The sequence below is a fragment of the Pogona vitticeps genome, chromosome 2, assembly GCF_051106095.1.
Source record: "Pogona vitticeps strain Pit_001003342236 chromosome 2, PviZW2.1, whole genome shotgun sequence".
NCBI lineage: Eukaryota > Metazoa > Chordata > Lepidosauria > Squamata > Agamidae > Pogona > Pogona vitticeps.
In genome coordinates, this window is record NC_135784.1 from 164474974 (window position 1) to 164496291 (window position 21318).

General features: G+C 45.4%; 1 protein-coding gene across 1 annotated transcript; it reads left to right on the top strand.

The window, feature by feature from the left end:
- The first annotated feature begins 789 nt into the window (after window positions 1-789).
- Window positions 790-21083, top strand: CDK4 (cyclin dependent kinase 4). Its single transcript, XM_020784589.3, has 8 exons — window positions 790-920; window positions 3506-3754; window positions 11344-11479; window positions 11609-11776; window positions 12426-12535; window positions 17206-17256; window positions 18444-18579; window positions 20196-21083. The coding sequence occupies exons 2-8, from the start codon at window positions 3537-3539 to the stop codon at window positions 20286-20288; spliced, it is 912 nt and encodes a 303-aa protein (XP_020640248.1). The 5' UTR covers window positions 790-920; window positions 3506-3536; the 3' UTR covers window positions 20289-21083.
- Window positions 21084-21318: the final 235 nt, after the last annotated feature.

Consider the following 21318-nt stretch of genomic DNA (forward strand, 5'->3'; position numbering starts at 1 on the left):
CAGAACACATAGCAGCAGGGTGGGCATCACGTGAGATGGGAAAAAGATGGTGACAACCACATTGATAACAGGCCTTTAAGATATCAGTGGCACCAGTAATAATCACCTCTAGGCCTTGGGGCCATTTCACTGTGCATTCATGTGTGCAGAGGGTAGGCGGGTGTTTGCGGTTCTGCCAAGGCTTTTTTTTCTACTAAGGCTTCACACGTGGCAGAAGCAACGTTCAATAACCCATCGCTGGTATATTTGCTAAGAAAAACGTGTGCCTTTTGTAGGAAAACTGGAGGCTGAAAAGAAGGCCATGAGTCCGGATTTGGCTTCCATTTGCCTCCATCCGGCTCATGTCTCTCTTAAAAGGGGTATAGAAAACAGAATGAGGTACAGGCTGCTCGCCATACAAGTAAAAAAAGCTGCCCTTGCAAATCCGTTCTCGTGGAGCCTCGCAGCCCTCTGGGTTTTGTAGTCGCCACACGACTTACACTACTCTACCCATATCTTTCTCGCTTTGTGTTCAAAAACCCACACGGGGGCTCACTCTTGGTACTGAAATTAGGTTTCTTGAAGCAAGGCAGCTCCCCTCTACTCGGCGCCCCAACCCCGGGACAGACACACACTCTTTCTCTCCTAACGTAAGAATTCGCCCTAAGCAAACACGACGTTCCCCGCCACACCGGAGAACGGCTCCACCCATCCCTCTTTCCCGCGCCTTAATGAGAGAGGCGAGGCCGGAGCGCCAAGGGTTAGCCTAGTAACTATGGAGACCGACTTCCGCTCTGGTTGCCACTCTGGCTCTCCCACCTCGCTGGTTCCATCGGGTCTTCCAGCCACGCCCCCATTTGCCCTGGCTCCAGCGCCACGGACAGGGTGCAGCCCCCTTTGCCGCCGCCGCCGCCGCCACTCTCGCTGCTGCTCCGGCTGGGGTGAGTTCGGGCCCTGGTCTTTTGCAGCCGGGGAGGGCAGCGTGCTTGCTCCTCGGAAGCAAAAGCATCTGCTCCACCTCACTTAACTGTAGGAAGATGGAGGCGGGCTGGGGAGGGGGGGGTTCTTTGACTTCCAGGGACAGTCTGGCCCGGGGCTTTGTTAAAAGGAGCCGGTTTGGGGGAGGAGAGTTACCAGCAGCGCATTGGGATTAATGAGGGGGGCTTTGGCACGGACGCTTTTGACAATCTTATTGTGAATTATTGGAAGTATTGTTCTTTACCGGCTCGTGAATAGGGATAGAAAAAAAGGGATCCCCCTCCTCCTTTCCCATCTGGAGTAACTGTAAGGAAAGCAGCTCTAATATTGGACGCGAACAATGGGCTTTGTTAGTCGAAGTTAGCATTATTTGGGGTCGGGGGTGCGAATCGGTGCATGCATAGCACAAAGTGACCCCTAAAAGGAGATAGGCGCGTTAACCTCATCAAATAACGATTGTATGGGGCGTAGTTTGAAGTGTAACTAAAGTTCCAGGGAGTCCTGGTTTATGAGCTCTGGGTCTTTTCCCTGGAGAAAGTACTGGGCCCCTGTTTCTTAGCTCTTAACCCTTGCATTTTAAACGCTGCCGAGGTTAACGCTTTTTTGCATCTAACAAGCTGGGCTGTGGTTCATCGAAGCATATGTTGCAATATCACCTTCCCCACCAGAGCAACTGAACTACAAAGTCCATCATCCCAGTCACCACATTTCATGCTGGGTGATGGGCAACGGCAATCTTGACACTTCTGGATGGTGCCGCGTCATTATGGAAGGCTACTTTAGTAAATCTTAGTTTCTGGGATTCCAGAGAACTGCTGTTTTTCCAGTGATACACTAGTTTGGCCAGTTCTTTGTGAGTTGTTTTGGTTTGCTTTAGTTTGGGAATTAGGGTAACCGAAGTTGCATTCCTGGAACAGATGGGAAGTTATTTAAGTTACTGGAGTGTTACGGCAAAGCAAGGTACAAATGAGTCAAAAAACACCAGATGACAGGGAAATTATTGCCCTAATCTCTCTGCTCACATTCACACACATGGCTTTAAATCCATGTTTCATTTATGACTGTTGAGAGGATGGGGAAAACATACCCACTTCCTACCCCTCTGATTGTGACACACCATGCCTTTTCAGACAATGTATGTACAGTAGTGGTATGTATTCAATGTCCAGAGCTGAGAGACTGTGGGATTGTGGCAGAGGGACATGGCCAACTCTTTTCATCAAGCTTGCTCAACAGTTGTGAGCACAGAGGTTTCATGCATAGACTGTATGCACACAGAGCCTAATGTGTGTGCTGTTTGTGCATGCTTACAGTCTATGCAGACAATGAAGGGAACTTGGTATGACCAGTTGCATCCTGCTTGGGAAACTCTGGGAGCTGTAAACCCCCCTCCCCTTTTCCCCCATGCTGTTTTGTGTAGGCTTGTGCCTCTGATTGTGACCCTTATCTTCCCTTCTCCTCTTTCCACCCCTTTGTGCACACATTAAGTACTATCAAGTCACTTCTGATGTATGGGGATCCTCTGAATTCATGCCCTCTGAAACGTTCTGTCATTTACAACCTTGCTTAGGGGTTGCAAATGAAAGGCCATCACTTCCTTTACTGTGTCAGTCCGTCTCATGTTCAGTCTCCCTCTTTTCCAGCAGCTTTCATCTTTTCCTAGCATTATTATCTTTTTCAGTGGATCTTTCCTCCTCACAGGAAGCCCAAAGTATAATAAGCCTCTGTGTGGTGTAGTGAATAAAATGAGAGACTAGAACTCAGGAGACCTGCATTCACAACCCTGTTTAGCCACGGAAACTCACTGAGGAGGTTGTGGCAATAATAAACCACTCCTTGAATGTCTGCATAGGTCAGAAACCCTACTAGATGACTAGATAGCCTCAGTCTAGTGATTTCTTGCTTTTAAGGACAGAGAGTTTATGGCGGGAGATGAGGCCCAAGAGCCTCTGGAAGTCCCCATTTTGTCCAACTCAGTTTGAAAACAGAGGCCTGCTAATGTCTTTTACTGTAATCCATGAGAGGCAGCCTTTACACATTCTGGAACTTAGGCCTAGATCCTTGAAACTGGATTTTGAGACACGCAGGCCCAAAGGCCAACATTAACCAGAAAGGAAGACTGTCTCTTTAATGTGAGAGGAAGGAGCCTTCGATTCATTTCCTGCTAACAAGCCAACCAGGCTTCCTCCTTTGGTCATTTTCTCTGCTGAGGTGAATTAGAAAAAGAATTTGAAAGAATAAAAGAATCCTGGGGTCATCTTAAGGCTAGAGACAGGAGCATAATGGGGTAGACTGTATTACTGAGGTGTGACGAAAGACTTCAAAGGAGTAACTGGATGTATTTAGTAACCAGGGGAAGAGGTTGAGAGCTTGGGAAAGTCCTCAAGTAGCCGTCCTTGCTGGGTTGTTCTGAGAGATGTACCTCCTTAGAAGTAACTTTTCCAAAACTATGTCTAAAGGACTGGGACAGAGGAAGTCCCTATTGGGAATCAGCTGGCGGCCTTCTTTCTTCTTACTTATCTTTTCCTCTTCCTCCATCTCTTGGAAGCATCTGGAGCCTGTCGGAGCAGACTGCCAGGATGGCCATGGGGATGCAAGAACAGTACGAGCCGGTGGCGGAAATCGGCATTGGAGCCTACGGCACCGTCTTCAAGGCCCGCGACTTGCAGAGTGGCAAATTCGTGGCCCTTAAGAACGTGCGGGTGCAGAACAGCGAGAACGGGTTGCCACACTCGACAGTCCGTGAGGTGGCCCTGCTGAAACGCCTAGAGCACTTCGACCACCCGAATGTTGTGCGGTGAGGATGCAAACAAGGATGGTCAGCCATCCAAGGCGGAGGTGGTGGTGGTGGTGGGTCGGGTGGGGAGGGGCAGCAGGTTCTGTGGAGGAAGTGGAGGTGGCAGGCTCTCTGAAACCATGACTTGTAAACTGGGAAACCTGCCTCTTAATCCCAAATGTATAGAGATTGGTTGTATCCAGAGCTTGGACTGTGGACTGCCCCATAGCTTGTAACTGTCTTTTTTCCAAGCCCCAAATTTTGTCTGTATGCATGTGCCTTCTGGGGATCTTGGTGGAATCTTGTAACTGTGAAAACTGTAATTCTGTACCTTTTAAAATCTTAGAGATTGTTTTGGACAAAGCATTCATTGACTAGTCTGTTAGATGCAGAAAGGGAAATCCTCTCAGGATTGTGGCAGGGTGTGAAGAAAAAAAAATAGATACTAGAGTTAACTGGCAATAGTAATAACCCTCTGCTGTCTGTTTCAGGATTTTCTACTTAGGGAGTACACAGAAGTGGTTGACCATTCCCTTCTGGGGGCATCCTGGGACTGTGCAGCTTGCCCAAGGTCACACAGGCTGGCTCTTTTACCAAGAAGCACTGTGGGGAATTAAAAGCCCAGCCTCCGGCTCCTCAGTCAGATACTTAAGCCACTGATCTGTCTCGCTAACTGGCAAGGAAATGCAAACTATACAATCTGATATAATCCAATTAGAGTTTAAAGATGTGCAAAATAAGGCCAGTGACCCTGATAATAGCAGTGATCAGCGATTGACATGCAAATCTTGGCACTACAGAAGTAATTAACGCCTGTATTGAGACAGAAACCCGTTCTCCTCCTTCAGATGACTGAGTGCAGTCTAGATAAGCTACTCTTCAGCAGTTCACTGCAGAGTTTCCTGTTTGAAATTCCTTTGTTTAAAGATGATGGCCGCTTTAAGGGCTGTAACTGACTGCTTTACTCTCAGTAGACTAGGTGGCTGCTCTCTGTGGAAATGAGATCCTATGCAATGTTTTAGAATTGAGGCCTGAAGTTATAAAAAGGGGCCAAGGATGAGACTTAGCTCTGATTAAGGCCCCAGTAAAGCTGTGATGCGATAGGGAAGGGCTTTCTTTCCATGCCATGTCCTTGCCTAGTATGAACCTATTTATAATATTTGAGAACTATTTGGATATTAGTAGGAAGAGTGTAATATTGCAGGGACGGCCTTCTCCTCTTGCCCTGTCCTCCGCCTGTGGTAGATTGCAACCCCATCATCCACAACCAGCCTGCCCGATGGTGGGGGCTTCCAGTCCAATGTATTTGTAGGACATCCTTTTGGGAAAAGTTTGGAGTCAGGTGCAAGGAACTTCTTAAGGTATGAGGTTTCTTGGCTTGGCCACTATAGGAGCAGCTTATAGGGAAGAGGCATGGGAGAGATGGATACTGTGCACGTGAAGAGAGAGGGTCTTTTCCTTGCATCTTAGTGGATATAGGACAGCAGTTCATACCTGCCAAGATCACCTTTTTATATTTGCTGCTTCAAAATTTTTAATAGATTCCTTTGCTGCTCTCCCTCGTGCTCTATCTACATGTATTTTTTAAAAGTATTGCACTGAAATTGTTTTGTATATTGCTTGGAACTGTTGCTTGCTTTCCTAGCTGCCATTGTATCTTAGGTTTTAGCATTGTTGAAACTAGAAATACAAACTGTTGACTAGGGGGGTTGGGAGCACGGCCGAGATAGATCCTCCTGAGCTCAGTTCAAAGACCATAACTCTCCTTGGGGTGGAACAGAGTGTTTCTGTTCTTGAGCCAGTTGGAATTGTGCCCTGTGAAATGTCAGGCTTGGATGATGTACACCAGAAATGTATATATGCACACACAATACAATCTTATATTAGAGACACGATTATATATAATATGTCTAAAAATATATATGCAAACCGTGTTTGGATTTGTTTTTTCCCGTTTCTACCACTAACTCAATGGCAGCTTGATAGGCCTCTTTTTCCATGAGGCTGTGGAAATTGTAGGCCAGGAAGGGGAACTGTGTGACCCAGTTGTTTGATCATAGCTCATTCAAACCAGTTCAAGCCAGCATAAGCAGTGGTGAAGGACTTCAGGAGTTGCAGTAGGATAGCATCTAGAGGGCCACACGTTCACCCTGCTCAGCTTAGGCCAAGGTGCTGCTCATTTAGTGAAGGGGAGAAAGAATTCCCCCATCGAAAGGGGTCACATCACAAAACAGCAACAGATTACAGCAAAAGCAAGTTATGTGAACCTTTAAGGTGAACAAAGTTGTTTAAGACCCATCTTTCATTGGTTTGCAATCCACGTCTTCAGATAAATTACTTCTGTTACATGCCGTCGAGTCAGAACTGGCCTATAGCAATCTTAGTAGGGTTTCCAAGGTAAGTATTTAAGGAGCGGTTTTACCAGTTCCACCACCCAGTGACTTTCCACAACTCAGCAGGGAGTTGAACCCAGGTCTTCTGAGTTGCAGTCCGTTACTCTATCCATTACACCACATTGGTTGCCCCAAAGTACTTCTACTTCTTTAATGTCTGATGGAGCGTGTTGTAATCCATGAAAGATTTTTGAAAGAAACAGATTAGAATGCTGCAGTTTTTCAGTTGTTGTTGTTGAAACACATTAAGATGGCTACCTCCCAGACTGTGCTTGGTGACTGCAGTTTTGCATGGTGCACATGGGGAGAGTAGGGAAAAGGGACTCGGGGGGGAGGGAAGGAGTCAGTTCTTGCCATTTATTTGTAGATTGTCTTGCTGTACAAAATGAGATTTGTTCAGTAGGAAGGGCAGGATTTAATCCTGGAAGAAAGGTTACATGTATAATTCAGGCTGCAATCCTAACACGCATTGATAAGTGAGTAAGCCCCAATGAATTGAGTAGGTGTTGCAGTAGAAGTGTCTGGGGTGAATTCACTGAGCCAACTAGCAGTTGAGTGTGTATGTACACAAAAGCAAAAACAAGGTCTTGTGATACTTTTAAGGTTAAGAGATTTTGTGACTGCAAGCTTTCATAGCTTGCAATCTGTTTCTTCAGATGCGTGGGGTATAATATTTATTTATTTATTTGATTTATACCCCGCTTATCTGGCCCACCGGACCACTCTAGGCGGCTAGATAGATAGATAGATAGATAGACAGACAGATAGATAGACAGATAGATAGACAGATAGACAGACAGATAGATAGATAGATAGATAGATAGATAGATAGATAGATAGATAGATAGATATAATATAGATATGTGTGTATAATATAGATATATATAATATACAGTGGTGCCTCGCTTAACGATTGCCTCGTTTAGCGATGAATTCGCATAACGATGTGTTTTTTAGAAAATAATATGCATCGCATAACGATGTTTCCTATGGGCGATTTTCGCTTAGCGAAGTTTGGGACCATGCTTCGCATAACGAATGCGATTTTAGGTCCCCTGCTTCACTTAACAATTTTTTTTTTCAATTAAAAAAGTGTCTTAGAAGGGTCAAAAACGGTTCTAAATGCTTGGATTCGTTAGAGGACCCCTTAAGTCATGTGCAAACCTGATTTGGCTTTGATCTGACTTTTCGTTAATTTTTTGTGAATTTTTTTTTTTTTGGCCCATAGGAACCAATGGACCTGTCAAAATCTGACAGCTCCATGCTTTCCTATGGGGGAGAAAACAATTTACAAAAAATTAACGAAAGTTCAGATCAAAGCCAAATCAGGTTTGCACACAACTTAGGGGGTCCTCTAACGAACCCAAGAATTTAGAACAGTTGCTGAGTCTTCATTAATTTTTTGTGAATTTTTTCTCCCCCCATAGGAAATAATGGAGCTTTCAGATTTTGACAGCTGTCCAAAGTTGGGGGGAAAAATTCACCATAAATTAATGAAAAGTCAGATCAAAGCCGAATTAACTTTTGCATCCGTTTTAGAGGGTGCAGAAGCTAATCCAAGCATTTAAAACCATTTTTGACCCTTTTATGACACATTTAAAATTGCAAAAATTGACTTCGCAAAGCCATTAAAATGTATTGAGTCAGCTTCAATACATTCCAATGGAGGATACATTGTTTCGCTTAGCGATGTTTCCTATGGGTTTTTTCGCTTAACGACGGCAATCCGTTCCAATTGGAACGGATTAACCGGTTTCCAATGCATTCCTATGGGAAATGGTGTTTCGCATAGCGATGGTTTCACATAGCGATTTTTTTTTGGAACCAGTTAACATCGCTATGCGAGGCACCACTGTAGATATATTCAGACATCACATTTAGGTATGCAGTAATTAATAAGAAAGAGATTATGATGATGAAAGCAACATGCTGTCAAATCAATTGTGACTTCCAGCAATCCTTGACTAAGGTTTTTCTAGGTATACTCAGGAGTGGTTTATCATTCTGTCTTTCTAGAGGATATTCTGGGACCACTGCAGTTTGCCCAAGGCCATGCAGGTTCATTCTCGCAGGAAGCACAATGGGAGAGTTTTGCTCCCAACCCTTGTGTTTCCACTCTGTGAGCTATTCAGCCTGGGTATACAGTAGTCAACAGTTATCAGTGGGAATTTTGATATAGAAAATAACAATTGTGTTATTAATAGTGGTAATGAACTTTCAAAGTGCTTATTACATAAAAGATCCGTGATAGATAAAGTACTACAGTGGTGCCTCGCTTAACGACAATAATCTGTTCCAGGATTAACGATCGTCGTTAAGCGGATTTGTTGTAATGTGGGGCAATCGTAAAGTGAGGCACCACTGTATTAATAAAATGGTACATGGTAAAAGGATTAGACAAAGTACAGATTGAGTGTGCATTGGGGGGAAAGTAGCCAATACCTACGCAAGCTTTTGTTGGCCTTCCGCTCTTGCACCAGCTCAGCAGTTTCCCTTGGGCGCAGCCCATGGCTTTATCTTAGGTAAAGCAGATTGCAGAACTGGTTTGAGCCCCCTCATAGGCATTGAAGGCAAGGCAAAATGGTGTGAGTTCAGCCCACAAACTCTGCTCTCGCGCAGAGCCCTGAAACTAGAGATCTGGTAAGATTCAGAATCACATGCCTCTACAGTGGGCCTCTTGCACAGGCATGAGAAGGAAAACCAAGAAAGCCAGTGCCTCCAGGAAGGCTAAAGAATGGAGGTTTGGCCGGAGTGTCCTGTCAACCGAGAGGGCAAAAGAGGCCAAGAAAGAGAGGGCACCTTTCAGTTCTGGACTGAGTCAGGACCAGCCCAAATTGGAAGGACGGGAGAAGGCCTTCCCCTCCTGACAGCATTCACAGCTTCTTCAAGGAGGAAGGGAGCTCTGTGCTCTCATACACTCCAGCCCAAGTGTTTAGATTCTTGGCCTTGAAAACATTGAGTAGTATTCTGTGTGACAGTGATGGGGAATGTTCGGCTGTCCGTATGTTGCTGAATGGCATTTCCTGTCTGTTTCAGCTAGCATTGTCAATGGTGAGGAATGATAGGAGTTGCAGCCCTACAGTGCTTTGTCTCTGTGTCTCTGCTTTTTCTTCCTTTCCATTGTTTTTCAGTCCCTTGCGAACCCTCCCATCGCAAGAACAAAAGGGCCACAATTTTATTACTCACATACACCAGCGTAAGTCAGATGGTGTAAATAGCAGTGGGAAATTGCTGCTAGTTAGATGTCTGTGCTTATATCCATCAGCTGATACCTCTGGAATGCCACAAGGAATACAAGCTTTGACTCCTTAACTAGCAGCAATTGAATGCTGCAATGTATTTTGGTGTGTAAGTAAGGTTATTTGGATGAGTGTTTTTATCTGGCTGTTATTAGTCTGCATTCTTGAGCCTCCAACCCAAAGGCAGCAGGGAACTGGTTGCTGGTTGGGTTGACCCTTTACCATTCATACTACAGTACTGCACATTTTGAGAATTGGCCAAGCAGCAAAGGATCAGCTATTCCAGAGTAGCATTTAGATCCTGGAGAAGTGCCAGGGCCTGAAAAGTAGGGATTGATTCATACAGGTTTTTCCACTTAGCCCTTTGTGTTATCTCTTGACCAGAGAAGGGTTGGTTTGGTATGCATACTTAACAAGGTCTGATCGCCTTAAGACGTGAAACTTTCCTTGGAAACTGAGTGAATGATGGGATATTGCAGGGAAGGGTGGATAGGACTGCATGTTATGGGAGAGGGGAGAGAAGAGTGCCTTTAACTAAATTAACTCCACTTAGCCTGTTATTGCTGACACTGATTAGCAGCTGATTTCCAGAGCTTCAAGTTGGATTCTTTTTTAGCCATATCTGGAGAGGCCAAGGATTCAACTTCTGACTTGCTGCATGTAAAGCATGGGCTTTAGTACTGAGCTGCCCTTGAGAGAGAGATGAGGTTGGCGTAGAATTCCAGGCCAGTGAAACAAGGACCTTAGGGTTGGAGTGGAGGAATGCTGGCAGTACTAGTGGGAAAAGGAAAAGCCACATGTCTAGGATAGCACAGATCTAGGGGCTTTGATTAAGTGATTGCTTATGAGTCGTGTCAGAATGGCAGACACAGGGAGTGTCATTGGTTAAAGCCATTTATGCTTTTCTATATGTGATATTTGGACTTTACAGCCTGTAATGCTAGGATGTTGAACTCTTGCCCCTTTTCCCTCTATCAGTGATTCTCCCATAGAATCATAGAATAATTAAGTTGGAAGGGGCCTATAAGTCATTTGAGTCCAACTCCCTTGCTTAAGGCAGGAATCCACATCAAAGTATGTCTGACAGATGGTTGTCTAATTTTCTCTTGACTCTCCCCAGCAGTGGAGCGCTCACTACTTTCCAAGGTAATTGGTTCCATTGTTGTGCTGCTCTAACAGTTATGTTTTTCCTGATATTTAATCTAAATCTGACTTCCTGTAGCTTGAGCCCATTGTTTCATGTTCTGCACTCTCGGATGATTGATAACAGATCCTGTCCCTCCTCTGTATGTCAACCTCTGAAGTATTTGAAGAGTGCTATCATCTCTCCACCCCACCCCACTCAAGTCTTCTTTTCTCAAGGCTAAACATTTCCAGGGCTTTCAGTCTTTCCTCATAAGGCTTGGTTTCCAGTCCCTGATCATTTTTGTTGCTCTCCTTTTAACTTTTTCCAGTTTATCTGAATCTTTCTTAAAGTGTAGTGTCCAGAACTGGACACAGTACTCACGGTGAGGCCTAACCAGTGCTGGATAGAAGGGGACAAGTACTTCACAGGATTGGAAGACTCCTTCTGTTAATGCACCCACTTTTTTGCAGCCACATTGCACTACAACAGTTTCAAAATCCTTTTCACTTGTACTATTACTGAGCCAAGTATCCCCCATCTTACCACCATGTATTTATCCCTCTGCCCCCATAATCCCTCAGCAATGGTTCTCATGGCTAGGGTTGATGGGAGTTGCAGCTAAGAACATACAGAGACCAACGTATTCGTCAGCACTGTCATCTGACATTTCTAGCTTTCTTTTAAACTCATGACATTAGGGTCAGTGCCTAGACTTGTCCTGTTCTTGCATCTTGCTTGAAGCTCGTTTTTAAAATATGAATTCCTGGCTTTACTAATTGCATTCCTTCTTCTGCTTCTGTTCTCATGCTTCCAGAGTATGTGTTCTACATCTTCCTCTTCTTTGCTTTATAGGTTAATGGATGTTTGCACAACGACACGGACTGAGCGTGAGACCAAAGTGACACTGGTTTTTGAGCACGTGGATCAGGATCTCAAAGCATATTTGGACAAAACACCACCTCCTGGATTACCTGGGGAGGTAATCAAGGTAAATGTCCCAGGTAGCATCCTAGACTGATGTTCCAAGGGTTCCTTTATTTCCTGAGCAGGCAAGCCATGAGGGAGCTGTGTGGGGTGTTCAAGGCATAGATGTTGATGCTACGCATTGTTCTCATAGGACATGATGCATCAGTTCTTGAGTGGCTTGGATTTCCTGCATTCAAACTGCATTGTTCACCGTGACCTCAAGCCAGAAAACATCCTGGTGACCAGCTCTGGTCAAGTCAAGCTGGCTGACTTTGGACTGGCTCGGATATACAGCTGCCAGATGGCTCTGACACCATTGGTAAGCAAACTGAATCTGACCCTGAGGAAAAATTAGAAGAGTCTTGATAGGTTGGCTCAGCTGGGAAATTCATTAGGGCAAGAATCAGCAACGTTTTTCGAAGTTTTTGGACTGCAGCTTTGATTTATTCACCATTGGTTATACTACCTAAGGCTTACAAAGAGTTTCATGCGAAAAACACGTGTAGGGCCACTGTTGACCACTTTTGCCCTAAGACACGGGTTCTCAAATCTTTGAGTCTCTTCAGCCAGTGGGGAGACATTGACCGTATACCAGGACATGTGTGATACAGGTGCATTATACTGGAAGTTAGCTTTCGGTCTTGAATGCTTATCTGCAAATTGTAGAGCTGTGCTGATTCCAGACCAAGCTGGCTGAGCCTTCTTGGGGTCATGGGTAAAGAAAGGGGTAGCTGAATAGTGCTGTTCGGGTTGTGGGTGGGAGAAATGGAGCAGAAAGGCTTTTTCTCTAAGGTCTGAGTCTTGTTTGTAGTAGGCATATTGAGAAGTAAACCTCTCTGGAACACAGAGATCCCGAAGGTATTGGAACCTTCACAAGCTTTAGGCTGAATGGAACGAAGTGGACGAGGGAACGTCTCACACCAGAGGGTTGTTTTTCATGTCATTAATACTTTTCCTCCGCATCACAGGTTGTCACCCTCTGGTACCGTGCTCCAGAAGTGCTGCTGCAGTCAGCCTACGCTACCCCTGTGGACTTGTGGAGCGTTGGCTGCATCTTTGCCGAGATGTATCGAAGGAAGTGAGTGGAGCAAGGAGGTGGTGGTGGTGGTGGGACCTCCCCAGATGTAAGGAGTGGGGTGGCTGTGGTTAGTAGTCCCGCCATTAGATGTTTCAGAGCCAGGGTGGAGTGGAGAAGGAGACTGATTTGCTGTAACACAGAGATGGGGATCATACCATCTTCCAGATGTTGCAAGACATGCGACTCCTGTCAAACCCCAAAGGCATGCATTGGGGTTGATGGAACTTGCCATCTCACAACATCTGGAGGGTTGCAGGTTCCTCACTTGTGCTGTAGCACTTATGCGTAACTCCTACAGCATCTGGAACTAGAAGTGCTGTGCTCTGAGGATGGCTTGCAAGAGTTCATTGCATGAATTCTTGCAAAAAAATAAGGATGAAGTGTGTGTGTGTTTCTGTGAGGCTTCTGATGTGTGTGTGTTAATTTAGCAGCTTCCTTTTTTTAAAGATCCCTTAAGGTGGGGTGAATTTGGCAGTACAGCCAGTGAGGGAGCAGTGAGGCATGTGGTACATGTAGTAAGGATGTGCCATTAGTATGTTTTGCTTGTGTGGGATTCAAAATCCCAGAATTTCACATTCTGGAGGCTTTGCCTGCCAGACCCACACCTATTTTCTGCTCACCTGGAGAAAGGCCAGTCTGGAAGGCTTCATGGCCTATGAAAATAATCGTGCCCCCTGCTTATCCTGTATTAATGCATGATTTTCAGTTTTTGCAGCCTGATGATGTGGATAGAACCCTTGGAGAAGTGAAGGCTACCACTTGTCTGATGAACCCTGCTCCTCCTGGCTTATAAAAGCTACCAGAGAGGGACTGGCTAAATGGGTGCAATCCCAGCATGCCTCAAGGAGGCAGGAGTAAGGCCATTATTGAAAAATCCCTCCTTGGATCCTGCAGTATTGGATAATTACCAGTCACTCCCTAATGTTCCATTCTTCGGGAAGTTATTGGAGTGGGTCCTGGATGAGACGGATTTTGTAGATCCATCATTTTCAATCTGGCCTAATTATGGGATGGAGACTGCTTTGGTTGCCTTGGTGGATGACCTGTACCAGGAACTGGACAAGGGGAGTGTGTCCCTGTTGGTTCTGCTGGATTTCTCGGCAGCTTTTGATTCCATGGTATCCTTCTGGCCAGTCTTTCTAGAATGGGACTTGGAGGCAGTGCTCTACAGTGGTGCTGGTCCTTCCTAGAGGGAAGAACTCGGAGGGTGTGGTGTCCCTCAGGGTTCTGCTTTGTCATCCATGCTGTTCAACATCTACATGGAACTGCTGGGAGAGGTTGTCTGGAGTTTTGGGGTTCGGTGTCACCAATATGCGGATGACACCCAACTCTGTTTTTCCTTTCCATCTAAATCTGAGGAAGCTGTTTCAGCTCTAGATCGGTGTCTGGTGTCAGTAATAGATTGGATGAGGACGAATAAACTTAACCCAGACCAGACAGAGATGCTCCTGGTCAAATAAAAAGTATTTCAAGGAATAGGGATGAAGCCTGTGCTGGACTCTCCCTGAAAACACAGGTGTGCAGCCTGGGGGTGCTCCTGAATTCGTCTCTGAGCCTGTATGCCCAAGTTTCAGCAGTGGCTGGGAGTGCCTTTGCACAGTTAAAACTAGTGTGCCACTGGAAAGTCTTTGAAAATTTTAGCAGGTTCAGATTGTAGCAGCCAGATTTGTAACTGAAGCTGGTTATAAGGCTCACATAGCCTCCCTGTTACAGCAGCTCCACTGGCTGCTGGATCTTGTCTGGGCCTAATTCAAAATGATGGTTCTATGAAGCCCTAAACAACTTGGGTTCAAGGGTATCTCAAGGACCTTGTCTCCCTGTATGAGCCTGACCATACAGGGAAAGCCTTTCTCTCAGTCCCACCACCCTCACAAGTGCATTTGGAGAGTACAAGGAGAAGGCCTTCTCTGTGGCTGCTCCCAGACTCTGGAATTTCCTCCCACAGGAGACCAGGCTGTCCCATCTTTACTGTCCTTCTACAAGCAGGCAAAGACCTTTCCCTTCAGGCCAGCTTTCCCTCAGTGACTGGCTGCCTTAAGAGGGGGTTCTTAAAATGAGATTGTTTGTGCCTTGTTGCTATTAAATATATGTTTAGTACAATTTTTATTACTGTTTTTAATGTGATACTTGTTTAAACCTTTTTTTTTTTACTATTCTAGTAGTTTTAGGTGTTTAGCTTTTAATATTGTTACTTTTTAAAGATGTATGCAGCCTTAGGTCTTTTTATGAAAAAGATGGGATATAAAGGTTTGAAATAAATAATTAGGTTGCACTCTGGCCTAGCTGCCTATGAGAAAGGGAAGCCGCCCCTCTGCTCCCCCTCTTACTGGGTGCCCCTCCTCCCAGTTCATTGGCTTCTTTGCTTTCCTTGGGGGTGGATAATGCCTGCCAAAGATTTCCAAATTGCTGCAGTTGAAGAGAGCCTAATCTTGTGAATGAGCCCAGAGCCCAGCAGCAGCACAGCTGGGACACAATAGATTAGGGCCGGGCCGGCCCAAGCCCTCTGTCTTGTTTTATCATTCAGACTGAGGTGCTGATAGGCAGGGAGGAGCTGTGGACCTGCACCACAGAGGATGATGTGGCAGCAGTTGATGCTTGCTCTATTTTGGGGGGGATATGGGCAGAGACTGATGGGATGGGGTTAGGGTTACACGTGGGCCAAGGCCAGTCTCTCGGCTCTCAACTTGCAGTTGCCCAAAGGGTGCCCCTGGTTCTTGGTCAAGCTTGGGGTAGGAAGGGCAGCAAAGAGCATAGAGTTACTTTGTTTACAGTGGTCATCCAAAAAGCAATGATTCCAAGCTGTGGGAAAATTGCCACTCATCGTCATATCTTATCCTCTTGAATTCTTGGTGTTAAAAACGCAGGTGCTTCATTGATTAATAAATGTCTTCGCTTCGCTCTTCTTCTTTTTTGACACTGCCATCAGTGTGTGCATGAATTATTACGTCCAGTGCCTTTGCGCTCCACCTTTTGCGTACTTTTGTATACGTGTTGGGCAGCTACAGCTGATCAGCAGCTTCATGGCACTTGGCATGTTGACCAAGATGTTCTGTGGGTGAAGTCACTGCTGTTTTAAACCAGAGGTTGCATTTTTTTTTCAAAGACACAGACCTTCTGTATGAGAAATTGTACAGAGTGGGAAAGGACTTTAAATTAAGCCTCATTCACTTTGTAGTGCCCCAGTTCTTTGTTGTGGATGGACTCCACCTTTCAAGGTTTGTGTGTGTGTGCGTGCACATGCATTGCTTTCAAGGTGCTTGCAGAGTGACTGCTTTATAATTTGCTTCAGAATTTTCCCCGGGATTGATATCTGGCTGGCTGATCTTTAGTTCCCACCTCCCTCCTTTTTGAAGTCAGCGACAACAGTAGCCCTCCTCCCGGGGTGTGCATGAGGGTGAGTGGGGGGCAGGGGTTGCAGAACAACAAGGGAGAATGCACTTCCGAGGCTTCTGGCCTTGGTCACACCCACCTGACAGGCCAGAGCTTCTTCCCTCAGGTATTACAGACTGGCTTGTTCCAGAGGGAGGACACATTGCTTGTCCATTGTCTTGTGTCCCGTGAGAATAAAATCTATTCTGGGGCTTTACACATTTAGCCACCCAGGATTCCACTGAAGTGGTGCCGTGCCTTATGCTAATTCTCAGTTCTGCTGAAAGCTGCAACTTTCAATAAGGAAAACAGCCACAAACTATTTTATTTATATTTTTCTTATAAAAACTCTTCATTGTGAAAATTGGCTTGCCCTCCCTGGAGACTTCAAGACCTGATAATTTTTCAGCATGTTCTGTATGTGTGTGATTCATAAACTTGTTGAGTTTGGATGCATAATCATTGATTAATAATAACGGCATGTCATCAAATCACTTTTGATTTATGCTGACCCTTTCTGGGAGTTTCCTAGGTATAGAGTACTCAGCCATGGTTTACCCTTCCCTTCTTCTGGGGGCACCCTAGGACTGGGCAGCTTGCCCAAAGCTACCTAGGCTGGCTCCCGTCCTGTGAAGCAGAGTGGGAAATCAAATTCATAACCTCTGGCTCCTCGGCCAGGTAACTAACCCACTGACCTATCCAGACAGCTATCATTGATTAGCTATGTTTATATCCCACATTTCCCTCGTTGAGCTCAAGATGGCATATCATGACTTCTCCTCACAACAGCCCTGTGATGTAAGTGAGGCTGAGAGAGGTTGACTGAGCCAATGTCAGCTGGGGATTTATGGCCTAGTAAGAGCTTAAACCCAGTCCAACACTCCAGCCACTGCCCCCCTTGGCAAGTGTGGCAATTAGCTAGGCGTTAATGCAGTGAATGATTGGCTAAAAGTGAGCATTCCAGATGGGCCAACGGAGTGAAGAAGGTGACTCTCCTCATCCTTATCCATGGACCCCTCCATCGCCTTGGGTTTCCCCTCTCTCTGGCCTCTGTGCTGTTGGCTACTCGCAGCTGCCTAGGCCCCGGTTTCGCGAGGACGCTCTCCAGACATTTCAAAGCCTGTCTATACTGTGTGGTTGCAAACAATCCCTGTCACGGCTCTGAGGAGTATGTCCCAGTTGTTGACAGAGTGTGAGGGTCTGACCTCAGATGAGTTGTCAGCAGAGGCTCTAGGACAGGGAGAGTGGCTTCCTATCCCTCCCATCACAATAACTCCAGACTCCCTTTCTTTACTCCCCAGGCCTCTCTTCTGTGGCAACTCGGAAGCTGACCAACTGGGCAAGATCTTTGAGTGAGTCCCCACACTGGAGGGTCTCTGGGCTGGCAAGTCATCACAGAATAGCACACTCTCATGTGCTCAGCTAGAAGTGTGGCGGGTTTCTGTGTCTCTTCACAAGAGGGCTTAAGTAAAGGCCTGTGGGGTGAGCCAGTGAGTCAGGAAAAGGGGAAGACAGACGTCATGGCCGTTGATGCTCAGTTCATTGAACTTCCTGACTGTATATGGAACTGGCTGGCTGGAACAAGGGTACAAACATTATGCCCCTCCAAGCCTAATTTTTATGATTCCCAAGCCTGGCTGACCCTGATCATCTTTTTTTCTCCTCCTGCTCTCTCCAAAAGCCTCCAGAAGTACCAATTTGCCCTTTAAATAATAATTTACCCTTTAAAAAGGACTTTCTGCATTTTGTTTTTTAGGTCCCAGTGCACCAAAGTTGCCCTCCCACCTCAGTCTCCTTGGTTACATAGAAGTAAATTTACTGGGGCTTACTCCCATTGGAGTGGGTGATAGGCTGAACAGAAATCCAAGACACAGATACCTTAAGCCTTTCCCGGTAGCTGTGGAAACTACAGGAAAATGGAAGCCTACTAATCCGTGGTGTTTCAAACCAAGCCAACCCAGTGCTTTCCAGATGTATTGTATTACAATTCCCATTGTCCCCAGTTGGTAGAGTCAATTGCCAAGCAGACCATATACTATGGCAGTTGTTGTTCAGCATGTTTTGAGAGTGCTTGATTGAGGGTAAGGCTGCCTATAAAATTGCAGGTATCATCAGAGGAGAGAATAAAAATAAGCCAGAGAATTTTTTTGCAATCCCCTACTGGCATATTGCTGCAAATTGGGAAGGCAATACAGATATTGACAAGATAAAGGCACTGGGGAGGTTGCTTAATATGGTGAAGTGGATGCACTGGATGACACTGGTTCAAATCCTGAGCTGACTGGCTACTGAAAGGCTTCAGGGCTTTTTTTTGTTCCTAAGGATTTTGTAACCATTAGTTAGGGAGGCAGGGAGTGATGCCGGCTTACAGCACAAGCTGCAAGAGTCAAAGAAAGTAGCCCTGCGATTCATTCACTGTTGGGCCATGGTGGTGGTGGTGGTGGTGGTGGTGGGGTGTCTTACAACAGCCAGCATAGGTGAAATGCTGCATTTCTCCCCACCCCATCCATGCCCCATTGTTTTTCCTCTTGCCTCGCAGTCTGATTGGTCTCCCGTCAGAGGAGGACTGGCCACTGGATGTCTCGCTGCCCCGTTGTGCCTTCGCTGCCCGCTCACCACAGCCCGTTGAGAAGTTTGTGCCAGAAATAGACCCTGCAGGGGCCCAGCTGCTTTTGGTATGTTGCTTGGAGGTGGGCGGACGATGACTTTGGGAACAGACCCAGGAAGGGGTTCCGAATGTGCATGTTATTAAGAGTCATCAAGACTCTGAGCTAGACACGGTGCTGTTCTCTCTCCACCCTGTACCTGGAATCTCATCCAGCCATAGGTGGCTAGATCTCCTTGGCCACTCTAGCTCAGCTCTCTCTCACTTATATGTGTGTAGCTTTTAAGGATGCCATTGATAATGCAAGTGCAGTCCTTTATCTTAATCTTAAAACTGCAGAGCTGAAAAGGCCCCTATGGACCATGGAGTCCATCCCCTGTCAAAGATGCCCAGCAGGGAATCAAACTTCCAAACTCTGGCTCCATAGCCAGATATCTGAATTGCTGAGATAGCCAGCAGTTGCCCCTATACAATAGTGTTATTCTCAGTGTTTATGTTTATGGGCAGATATTGCTTGGTGGTGCTGGAATGGTGGGCTGAGAGCAGCATTAGGCATTAACAACAGCCTTGAACACAGAGAGGTGACTCATGCAGTCCACTGTATTCAAGTATGTAATTAATCTCTAAATCCGCCCCGTGGCCCACTCTACACAAATACTTCATGTGGGGAAGCCATTCCTGGACTGTGCCACTTCGGCTTGCCAGTGGGCCGTTGTGTAACAGTAAGCATCCTCCTGATATATTTAGGGAGAATCTTGTGTATAAAGATAACTAATGACTTGAGTTTAATATGTCGCCCAACTCCCTTCCATCGCAGCATGAGGTGGTGCAGTCCAGGAACAGTGGTGAATATTTGGTTCATTCCTTGTTGAGTGCATTGGTGTGCATGAGTGTAGAAATCTTGGCATGCACAGTTCTAAGGATGTCTAGATGACCGAAGTGTCTTGTTCAAATAAGATAGCTGCCGCACATCAGTTTTTGGCTTCTATCTCAAAATCATCTGTATTTCAAATGTGTATACACACACACACACACACACACACACACACACACACACACACACACACACACACACACACACACACACACACACACACACACACACACACACACACACACACACACACACACACACACACACACACACACACACACACACACACACACACACACACACACACACTTTTATAGATTGCAGAACATGTTGCAGGTCTTCACCAAGCAAGAATAACAATAGATGATCTGAAACTATGCAAACCCAAACATCTTAGGCTCACATCTTTTGGGGGCATTTGTCTGCATCTAGAAAAGGCAATAGTTGTCAGTGACTCACTTTTTGTTAAGAGGTATGTGTATGTGATTGTTTAGTTTCCACACACTCAGATATTGATGATAACTACAATGACTAACATACTGTGTGAAGTCACTCTTAGTCATAGGGTAGTATGGAGCAAAGTTGTCACCTGATTTTAGAGGCACTTAAGACCTGCAAGGTTGGGCACCGAGAAGAACTGCTGGGCATGGAAGAAAGACACACTGATTTGTCTCCATTCTGGTTGAGGTTTGCATCGTTTCAGACCATTTCCACCTTCCTTGGGGAAGAACTGCAGCCCATTGTTGGGATAAAAGTTTGTGCAATACAGATAATATACATAATAAATTTCCTCATGGTCTGTCTCTTTCTAGGAAATGCTGACATTCAACCCACTGAAACGTATCTCTGCTTTCAAAGCACTGCATCATCCTTACTTCCAGGACAGGAGTGCAGGTGAAGGGTAACAATGCAGATCCCTTGCATGGGGGGGAAAAGACTACATGAAAGACATTGTGTATACTTGTGTGTGTATGAGGATAAGTTGCATCCAGCCACAATCAGACCAGTTTTCAAACCTCCTGGCTGTGCTGGCATTGAGGGAGCCAGAAGTCAGAGCTGTTGCTGACATTCATGAAGAATATGAAGTGGTGCACTTTTCAGGAAATGCAAGGATGAAATCCTTCCCACCTTGGAAATGTGAGGATTCAGCTAGCATCTCTGCGCCACCATGTGCACACCCGCTGTTCCTGGGCTGATCCCCAGTGATGTTCTTGAAGGTCAGTTTGTGTTTGGGAGAGCCCCAGTTTGAGGGATCTCACTGAGTCATCTGTGGGCTCTTTGCCAAAGGTCTTTCTTCCAATTTCCTTTTTTAAAAAATACAGATTTTTTTTTTAAAAAAAGCCAATAGTTTACACACAATAATGTTGCTGCCTTATCACATTCCAGTGGCTAAAAGTTTGACACTAAAGCCTTGCCTTAACTTGTTACAGAGCTCCCATGAAAATTAGGAGCAAAGGATATTTTTATATAAATTTTCAGAATTAGTATTTTTGTTCTGAATTGCCAAGACACTGGTCAAGACAGACCGAAGTTATTCAGTATCTTCACACAGGACAGGTGCTCAAATGGAGAGCCACTGCATCTATGTGAATCCAGCTGTTCATATGAAACATTTTTCTTACCTAAATAAATAAAAAGCTTCTGAAAGTGATGAAATTTCAATAAAGACTGTGGGATGGGGCCCATAAAATGTCACATAACCTCTTCTTTCTTGTTGCTTTAAAATGTCTCCTGTTTTTGATTAATCAGATAACTAATAGAAGTATTTTTCTTTTCCTTGCATTACTGGAATGTGCTGGTTTAATGGAGAAGCTGAATGGGAAATTCCGGGGAGATAAAAGAGACTGCTGTGCAGTAATAGTTATACTCTGGAATTTAGTATTGTGAGGCATAGGGGTGGCCATCAACTTAAGACAGGTTGGCCAATTTGTGGTG